Consider the following 10,195-nt stretch of genomic DNA (forward strand, 5'->3'; position numbering starts at 1 on the left):
AAGACAGGAAGGAAGCGCCTGTTCATTCTCTGGTGGCTCTTGCAAGGCCCAGCCCATTGGCCAGGAAAGGACTATTAATGGGATCAAGTGCCAGAAGCCCCTTCCCTCCCCCGCCAGCTGTCGCCTCCCTCTGTGCATGAGCAGGGAAGTTAAGCACGTCAGTATCACCCCGTCCTCCCGGACCGGCTGATCTCTGATCAACAGCATGGCCTGCCCAGCAGCTCTGCTGCCCAGTCTGACAAGGCAACAACAAGCCACACTTCCCAGTTCAGGTGCCAAGATAGTCTACCCTGGAGAACCCACCCCGAAACTGGGGGCTCTCCAGGTGGCTTTTGTGCACTGCCTCCAGCCTGTAGGACGAGGCCCCCGGAGCAGGCCGTGGTGAGGAGGCACTGCCGCTTGCAGTCTTGCGTGGAGTCGGTCAGTGCAACACCTGAAAGCTCACCAGCTTTCCTTGGGCAGGGCAGGGCAGGGCAGGGCAGGGCAGGGCAGGGCTTCCCAGCTGTGCAAGAGCAGCATCTTTCAAGAGAGCTGCAGGTGTGGAGGAAAGCAAGAGCCCTCGCTCTGCCCTGCAGTCCTACTCGGATCCCCCCATGGTGTGATTGTGGGGGTGGAGAGGGAGGGCGAGGGAGAGAGGGGCATGCTGCGCATGAAGCACAACGCAAAGCAGAATTCCTCGAAGTGGCTGGACGAGTTGCTGATCTCTGCCGGGGAATTTCAGTCTCCCTGTGTGGTTTCCCCAAGCGGTTTCCCCCTCTGAGCCCGGAAGGCTGCAACCCCCAGAACCGTCTCCAGCAGACCAAGCAAGCTCGGAAGACGATGCCTGACACAGGACTCAGACTTGGGCTAGCAGACAAGGTTGGGACCTGTGTTTAGGCTGCTCTCTGAATGAGTGATGGCTGCGCCTTGAAGGATTAAGGTTTGAGTGTGTGGTGGGGGGGTAGGGGAGAGCGAGCCTCTTCTTTGGAGGACTGTTAGTATGCGGGACCTGCAGAAAATCAGATGAAATAGGGCAATCTTTCTTGGTTTAGCTTCTTAGTTGCATTTTTCCTGCTTCAGTTGCAAAGGCTGCAGGCTTCCTGTCTCTTCTCATTTGTTATCTTTCCGTTGCTGCCCACACCCAGCATAACGGGATGTTTTTTGCTTGGATGACTAAATGTTTATAGCAACCAGATTCTCTGCAAACCCACTGACAAGACGACTTATCTAACATTTCCTATTCGCGTCCATGTGTGCGGTTTTTTGGTCTGCGAGAGCTTGCAGTTGGCGGGCGTTTGTTTAGCTCCTCTGGCAACGAGGTGCTGGGCCATCCGTGACCAGGCAGCAGCTGTGTCTGGCATGCAAGCCCCCCGCCCCCCCCCACGTGCCCTCGGCCACGGGCCTGGGTGGGCCTCCGCCGGGCTGCAAAGCCGCTCAAAGGAGGCAAGCATCGCCGGACACAGTGGGCCGAGAGCAGGCGCTCGATCCCATGGTCATAATCTGTGTTTTACCTGAATGTTTACTTGAATCATATCACCAGAACACCAGACTTGATCCCTTCTGCAGATAATGAAGGTAGCAGAAGACAACTTAAGTTGCTAAACAGAAGTTTGTACTCATTGTCAGATATCTTTAATTTTCGTTCCATACTACAGAAGGGATACCCTAAAATTAAAGTATTTGCAGTCTTACTGGCTAAAAATAGTTCCCAATTTAGTAACTATTTTAATTCAAGTAATTAACTAAATATTTAGTTGATTAATTTGCCAATCACCAATTAAACTGTCAGGGGAAGGTGCTGGCCCGTTTAAATGGCCTGCAAACAACCGCTTCAGGCTGGGGAGGGGCACTGCAGAGCATGCCTGGGCTGCATGCGGAAGACACACAGGAAGGGCACCGAGCTGCAGCTCTCCGAGTTGCACTGTGCTCCGCATGCGCACTAAGCCCCTGGAGTTCTTGAAATACGTGCTCCTCGGGGTCCCTGATCTAATGTTGTGCCATTTTGCTATGGATCGTCTTGGACCTTGTCTAGGGGAATGGCATTTCCCTGTGCCCTCCAAGGAAACTTAAAAAAAAACCCACTTAAGGGATTTAGTGAGTTCCCAGCTGGCCTTCTTCAGAAAGGCTCACAGTGAAAAGGAGCAGGAGGGTCCATCTTTAAAAATATGAATTGAGCGCTGCAAACGTCTGTGCGCGCCCACCCGTTTCCTTCCGCGCAGCCACAGCAGTCCGGCTCAGCGTTCCTTTCCTCTCGCCTGATCTGAGCAGACGGGTGCCCACCCTCCTCCGTCCTCCTGTGAAGCCCCCTCACCTGGAGAGGCCAGGTCCTGCCTTTCCTCCGTCCGGCAACTGACAACGTGCTTTGTTTGAAATGCTAGTTGCGGGTTTTTCAGGCAGGCTGAACATTCACATATTGAGTTTTTTAAAACTGTATTTGTGGATTTTAAAAATGGTTTTATGATTCAGTTTTAGTTGTGTGTGTAACCCTGCATGCAGTTTCTGAGTGGAAAGCAGCTTATTAAATGTTTTCACAGAATAAAAACTTATCATTTCTGTCCTGTTTGCTTCTTAACATCAAACTATGTGGAAGCTTTTTAATTCCTTTAATTTTTACTTAAAAGCAGCTATGGGGCGCTCCAAATTGGACCAGAACAGGTGCTTTCCCTTTCCCCATTCCATTTTCCTGAACTAAAACAGCACCAGATTTATTAAACCTGTAGCAGACAAACTTAACCTCTTGGATTTTTTCTCTCTAGCAGGGCAAACCGTGGGAAATTTAGATTCAGAAAACTAAAAGGGGCGGGGGGTTACACCCCTCCCTCGACCTCCCTTCATGCATCTAAATTGGAGGCAGCTGCTGTGTGTAGCTGGTGGCTCTGGGAAAAGTTTAAGCGCCAGGAAGTCCCCTCATGCATCCTGAGCTCACGCGGGCCTTGGCTGGGCACCACGTGCTCCACAGCCCCGCAGCTGCTCTGGAGCCGTGCCCGGCAGCGCTCAGCCCCAGAGGCAGCCTGCCGTGTGGGGCCAGCCGCTGCCCCACCACATGCCACAGTGGTGCTGCAGGAGCCCCCTGGAGCGGACGCGCCACCTCGGCAGGAGGCCCAGGGACGATGCGCTGCGTAATGGCAGACGCTCTCGCATGGCCTGGCCCCGAGAGGAAAACAGGACAGAAGCCAAGAGCTTCTCTCCACCAAAGGTTTTATTTTGTCGAAACATCATTACAACCCTGGACTATTTGAGTAGTGCATATTACACACTTTGGCTAAATTTATGTTCTCACGGTAAAGATAGGTCAGCCAAGATGGGCTGAAGTTCAGCATTGACCATAAAATGTCTGGACCCACTTTAAATGCAGTGGGAACCATCCTCAAGAACCATTTTCGGAATTCTCCAGCATTATCACATCCTTCCATGCCAGCTGAAACCCCAAACTGCCCCTTCCATGTCGAAAGAGGGCCGCAGGACATTTGGGCGTTCATTTCCACACATGCCAGCTGAAGATTCGGTCACAGGCAGGCTGAGCACACAAGCAGGTATTTACTCGACTTCAGCAAGCTTTTTTTTTTTATCATTGCCGTCTCCTTAATCAAATACAAACTGAACAAATCTTTTAAATTTGAGCTTTTATTACTGAGGCAGAATCGTCTTCAGGAAGAGCAAGTTTTAAAAGTAGGCACAGGGACTTCTTGACCAAGAGTTTATTTTCTGGAGGCTCCTGGTGCTATCCCATAATGTTTTACAATTAACACAGGACAGGAAATCAGCCGGTCATTGAGGATTATACTGCATTGGAAAGCCTTTGTAATATGTGAGATTTACTGCAAGGAGAAACTGTACTGAGGCTGTTGTGGCCATACTGCTTTGAAGCGGCTGGGATCCAGGGCAAGTCTGTTCCTTCCATCCCTAAAGAGGAAAGAGGGGGGAAATGAGGATAAGGTAAGATGTAGGCCACCGGCTTATCTCACATCCCACTAAAAACCATCAGTGGAGCTGCAGAAGCTGTAGGCAGAGGCAATTACCTGAAATTCATTTGAAGGTGTGGCTTTCAGCACCTCCACGGCCGAACCCTGAAAGAAAACCACAGTGAGGCAAAATGTCTGCTACGGGCTCCCCGGCACCACTACGTCTCCCCCAAGAGTGACATGCCGTCCTGAGGAATGAGGCCCTGGAAGGCCTCCGGCTGTCACGGAAAGGAGGCGAGCTGTGCCAGCCAGGACTGCTGGCGGCTCCTGCCTGGGTTGCATCCTGCAGGTGCAGAGAAAGGGGTCCTCCCAGGTAAGGGCAGAGGCAACCTGCATGTCACACCCAGCCCCCTGCTGAATGAGCAGTGCACCAGTCTGAGGGAGGGAGGGCAAGACTGGCCACATGCTAGTTTGGAGAACAAAAGGAGCAGGCATTTCCTGTTAGAAGTGGAAGAAAAGCAACCGGAAGGGGAACCTTCTGCCTCGCCCTCTCTGCTTGGAAGGCCTCTGCTCAGCGACAGCGCGCAAGCAGCGCTCCGTGGGCAGAAGCAGCCCATGGACTCTACCAAGAACACGGCCAGTGCTTTCTACAGGAACCAGGTGGCACCACCAGGCGAGGCGCCTCAGCCTGCCCAGGGAGAAAGAAAACGGCAGGGCGGCTGGAGAGGCAAACGGGGCATGTCGTCTGATCTGATGCCGGCGCTCCACGCCATGCCCACGCCTCCCGGCTCGGTTCTGCTACGGCTGCAAGGGCGTCTCAGACAGAGCAAGAGAGCAGGGCTGGAGGGGGCACACGGAAGCAGAGTGCCGTGCAGGAGCCCAGCTGGACAGCAGGAACGGTTGCGGAACAAGGCCTTTCATTTTCTGCTGCTGATGCACCAAAAGGAGGTGCGAAGGTCGTTGGAAAGACCACCCAGGGAAAGGCGGGCTCACTGAAATGCATTTAACGGAAGGCGGACTGTGATTCCGTTTCAAGGAGGAAACGTGTCTATGGGCATCTCCGAGATCAAAGTGCCTCGGTGTGGTGCTTGGGCGCCGCACTTGGCTGTGGAAAGTGGGCTTCAAGTTTCGCCTCAGTGCGAAGTTCACAGGCAGATTCTGCTCCACCGTCCCCGCTTAGCCATCCTCACAGGAAATATTTCCCATTCATTAATTAAAGTTACTTTTGCAAGACATCTTACAGCATGTGATCTAGAAAATTTAATAGCAATAAACATTTTAAAAATCTTTTTACCTATAAGCCAGGTAGGCCACATCAAATAAGCAGTGGCCGCTATTTGTCTTTTCCCCCCAGAACATCAGCCAGTCAGTTTTGTTTTCCTTTTAAAGATATGTGTAGCTGCTTTAGGGTGTGTGAGGGCGAAAAGTCATAACACAGGAAATATCCTCAAGCATCGCCAGTTCTTATGTAAGGCATTTTTTTCATTCAGTAACTATGGAAATATTCTAGCTTTTCCAGTGTTTTGCATGCCTTCAAAACTGTCCAGATGCACAGAAGATGGAAAACTGAGCCAGGGAGAGCAGCTGTGTGGTTTTCTGGGCATTCCGGGACCAGAGGACTGCTCAAAGCCACCTTCCAAGGCCGGGAATGGGGATTCGGCACTGGCAGCAGGAACTGGAGACCCAGCCCATGCAACCCCGTTTTCTGCAGCTGGGGCAGAAAAACTGCACCAGCTGCCCTCTGGGGTCAGAACAGCTGCTTCAGAGAAGGAAATGGGGACGTTGCACTGTGTGGGGAGGAAAGAGGGCTGGAGGGGCGAGTGTCCGGACCCTCCTTCCCGCCTCCTCCTCCACACTGGCTCGCCAAAGACAGAGGGTGAGGAGCTGAGATCTCCTCTGTGGCGCCCCCCCCCCCACAAAGCTGCAGCCCAAAAGGCACGGGGATCTTCTGCGCAGCAACGGTGCAGGTCACAGGACTGGCCACATACGAACGCCCTTAATGCAGAGATGTGCGGAGCAGCCGAGACCCGTTTTTGGCGCCAAACAACTGCACTGAGGGCACCAAGTCCTCCTGGGTGAAGGCATCCTACAAGGGTCCTCTGTGTGCACGAGGACTGCGGTGCTTCAGGATGCTGGGGCAGGTGGTCCTGCTGCCCAGAGGTCGACTCCTGGGGGAGACCAATGCCAGCCGCCGTGCCGCACCCTCCCGCCCCACGGGCATCTTACCTTTCGGTCCAAACAAGGCCGAGTAGCAGGGGTGGTTGCAGTAGGGCTTCCCCTCGTGCTGTGGAGAGAGGGCAGACACCTCAGGGGAGCACCAAGGATGGTCGTCCTCGGGGCTCCTGCGGGTTCGGCCGGGCCCTTATGGGGTGGGCACGAGCAAAGCAACCCACCGCCCCATCTTGCTATGCCCACGGGGCAAAAAGGGGCTGGATTCTAGGGCGGTGCAAAGCTCCCTCCAGCCGGGTTTCCCTCCCGCTGCTTCTCTCTTCTCTTCGCAAGGGAAATGTTAGCAGCCAAGCAGGGACAGATTTGCTCCACTGAAGAAAGAAATCCTGCTGCCAACGTGAGGCTAAAGTGCTCTGGGGACTGGAAGGAAAGGGGAAGCACAGGTAACTTTTATAAATAATAAGTGTTAATGACGTCAGGTTTGGACCTCCTGAAGAGCACCTGGTGTCCCTTCAACCAAATGCAAGTGGCTGAACAAAGGCAAAAATCAGGAAAGAGCGGCTGCACGGCCACGGGTGACCTTGGTGGAAGCCGGTCCCGTGGCTCCGTGCATGGGGACTGCACCGCTGCCGCGTTGGGTGCCAAGCTACATTATGCTCCGGCCACGCCACCAGCATTAGGAGGCCGTCAGCTCGTGGCAAACGGTCCAGAAGCGCCTGCACAGCCGAGCGGCATGAGCAGCGTGTGACGCGCAGTCCACATGGCAGCTCCCGGTCCCTGCCAGGGCTGGCAGCCGTGGGGCCTCTGCTTACCTCTGCGTGGCCCCCCGACGTCAGGGTCTTGCCGCATTTTTCACACTTCAGGCATGGCCGATGCCAGTCCTTGCCCAACGAGGTGACCTTCTCGGCTGTGGGGCAGACAAGAGGCAGCGATGCCGATGAGCAAGTCTCCGGGAGCGGCTCCGCACTGAGCCGCCTGGCACTGGGCCAGCAACCGCCCCACACCGTGCTGAAGCCACAAGCCCTGCGGCTCAGCGGCACCTTCCCCGCACTCCCTGCACAGCGAAGCGCAAGAAGTCTGCGAGGCTAACTACTAGGCAGCGTAGCCCTTGTCCCCTTGACCCACGCAGCTTTGTTAGCAGTCTTCTCACGGTAAAATGGAGAGGTGGCTACTGGAATGTTTTGCACATGAGCCACCGAGCTCTGTCCCTTTCCAGTTTACTCTGCAAGCCTCCACCAAGCCCATGCCAAGGTCCAAGGTGCATCCCTCCGAAGGACGGCCTGGTTCATTCCTAAGGTGGGGAATGCTGTTTGGGAGCACCACAGACAGATTCCATCCGCTCTCCCATCCTGCCCTGGACAAATTTACAGGCTCAAGGGAGGCTTTGGGTGTGATTTTAACGGGGTCCCCTCAACAGGTGCAGCTCACAAATATTTACCCAGGGGGCACGATTGCATGTGGCTTTCACAGCAACACCTTTGACAAACTGACCGTGCTTTGAATACGGAGGAGGCAAGGCGGCTGTTCGGGGCCCCGCTCAGTTGCCAGCTTGCTTCCGCCTGCCTTTGCCTGGGCGGGGAGTTCCCTCCCGATGGCAGAGCTGGGGGAGCTGCACCACTGGGAGGGCCCTGCAGGGGGGGGGGCTGTGCTGCCACCAGCCCCCTCTTCATTGAGAAGCCGAAGAGCTGCTGCACAGCACCAGCATTCGAGGACTCTGGACTGCACCGGCTCGCTTAGAGGTGCCACCAGCAGGAAAGAACCGAGAAACAAACAGGTTATCAAATTACGGAAGCGGGCCGATTCCGTGGGAAAACAGCAAAGCAATCCCGTGCAAGCCACAGACATCTGAGAGGAAAGCGGGCAAAAGCGGCCGTTCCTGGGCAGGGTCCGCCTCCTCTGGCATCACGTCGCCATCATGTCAGCGGCTATGAGGCCTCCGTTCTGCAGGCCGCCCAGCACTGTAACTGGGAGCAGAGCGACTGGGCCGGGCCGTCGGAGGGGCTGCCCACAACCGGCCCCTTGCCGACTGTCTTGCCCAGACGCCGGACGCGGCGAGCCCCGCGCGGGTGACCAGCTGCGCAGGGCTGCCTGAGCGAGCTCAGGGCCATGGCGTGGAGGGAGGGGGCTCGTCCTTTGACCTCGTGGCAGTCCCACTCAGAGCCCCCCAGGCCTGCTGTTCGCAACAGGACAGAAACTCCGGCTTCTCATTTTAGCCAGATCTGCACAAATGTTTTCCCATGTCTGGACTTGCTATGGCTCCTCTCACTACGACCTGCGCAGTCCTCTGATGCAAGGGCCGTCTTGCCAGGTGCCTGCTGCCTTACACCTTAAGAGCAGAGCCAAGAAGGAGCCAAAAGCAGCTGGACTGCAGGGACAAAAGCCTCCTCGGCAGCTCAAATCCGTGGCACTGGGCCGCGTGGTCTGCAAAACACTGTGCTGGGTGTTTTCCCACAGAGGGGGCGCTCGGTGCCACGAGCACACACGGGACCTGCCGAGCAGGCCGGGGCGAGCCTGCCGAGGAGACGCGCGCCCCAACCCAGCGGCACTGTGCACAGGCGGCAGCGGCGACGGCGGCACCAAGGGGCACGTGCTCAGAGCATCCCAGGACTCAGCCCTGGGCCGGTCCTGGGCACAGGATGGGCATGGCGCTTTTGCCCTAGCAAAGGCGTCCCGGCACAGACCAGGCTCTCGGCACGGGGGAGGAAGGCTTGAAAGAGCTGGGCTGCTCTGTGCCTTCCAGAATACCCCAGGCGCCCTGTGTGCACCGATGCCTGCGAACTGGGGTGGGGAGCTGTTGGCCCGGTGCCTGCCTAAACGGGCACCTGGAGGGAATTTCCCCAGGGGGTTCCTCGCTGCAGTGGGGCCCACGTTGGACGGGGGCATCTCAGCTTCTCAGTCCAGGGTTGAGGCGGCTGATAGGCCACCAGCAAACCCACCCCGCCCCCGATGGGTTCAGCCACGCCAGCAGCCAACCTCGCTGGGTGCGCGTGCCATGGACTGCCAACCTGGAGCCTACAGACACTGCCACTCACTCTGCCCAGTACCCACCGTGACTGGGAGAACCAGGGCAATGCCTGTGATCAGGAAGGTGCCCGTCCTGCCATGGTGCTGCCAACCAGCGCTAAGGCACCCTGCAGTGTCTAATTCATGAGCAAGCCAGTCAAACTCGGTCCCTCTTCTTCCTTAAAACGTTTTAGACAAGCTCAAGCACTTTCTGCCACTTCCGGACCAGAGGCAGGCCTAGGCCAGCAACACACAATCAGAGTAACAATTCTCTTCCTCCTCTGCCAGAGCTCTGCTCAATAGCAAAGGAACGCCTCACATGTCTATCCGTGGCTGAGAAACCTTGGCATGATGCCAAAGGAATCCACAGAGACCGTCTCCTTAACCACTTCCACAAAATCCAAGTGGTTTTTTAAGTTCTAAGGCTGAACTGATCCACACACAGAACGGGGAGCAGGGCAGAGAGCTGATGAGAGAATGTTTTAGATATTTTTCAAGCATTCACAGTTTCTAGAGATTTGGCCCAATTCTCCTAGTGAGCTGCTGAAGAATTTGGTATACAATCTTCCAACGTACCCGCTGGGCAAAGCTGCTCCCTGCGCCACTGTCCACCTGCCTCTGAAAGCCAAGTCAGCCTGTGCCCAGGACGCCCACAGGGAGCAACCGGCGAGCGCGCTGCCCAGCTGTGCCAGGACAGGTGTGTGCCAGACTGCCGGCTGCCCCTGGGCACCTCCCTGTGGGCCATCCTGGTGGTCCACTGAGCGCTTGTCACCCCACCAAATCCTCCCCCCCCACACTGAGGCAACTTCATTCATTCGTTCATCCATTCGTTGCATTTCTGTTCTGCTCAATAGGCGAACCTCTCTGGGCAGTTTGCAAGTGCACATAAAATGCAATAAAAGGATAATATAAAAATGCAGGTAATAAAAAAATCATAAAAATTAAATTACACAATTTAAAAGCGGACTGTAAAAGCTAGCGCCAATTGAACCAGCCAACCTCGTGCCCCAGCCTAACGCTGAAGCGGCAGGAACGGCGGCCGGCAGCATCGCTCCTGCGGGGCGGGGCGCCCTGCCAGCGCGGCGGCCGCGCCCGGCCGGGGCCACGTCCGGACCCTTGGACCCTCGCGGCGCCCCGGGGCA

General features: G+C 55.8%; 1 protein-coding gene across 1 annotated transcript in view; it reads right to left on the reverse strand.

The window, feature by feature from the left end:
• Positions 1 to 3,587: 3,587 nt before the first annotated feature.
• The window catches only part of CRIP1 (cysteine rich protein 1), a 7,078-nt gene continuing 470 nt past the window's right edge, over positions 3,588 to 10,195 (reverse strand). The window contains exons 2-5 of the mRNA XM_044439376.1: positions 6,863 to 6,957; positions 6,108 to 6,165; positions 3,999 to 4,046; positions 3,588 to 3,882 (exon numbers count right to left, since the gene is read on the reverse strand). Of these exons, the coding sequence (XP_044295311.1) occupies positions 4,006 to 4,046; positions 6,108 to 6,165; positions 6,863 to 6,957 (194 nt within the window). The 3' untranslated portion in view covers positions 3,588 to 3,882; positions 3,999 to 4,005. The remainder of the gene's footprint in view (positions 3,883 to 3,998; positions 4,047 to 6,107; positions 6,166 to 6,862; positions 6,958 to 10,195) is intronic.

Source organism: Varanus komodoensis, unplaced genomic scaffold (genome assembly GCF_004798865.1).
Source record: "Varanus komodoensis strain SLA01 unplaced genomic scaffold, ASM479886v1 scaffold34_3, whole genome shotgun sequence".
In the NCBI taxonomy this organism is placed as follows: domain Eukaryota; kingdom Metazoa; phylum Chordata; class Lepidosauria; order Squamata; family Varanidae; genus Varanus; species Varanus komodoensis.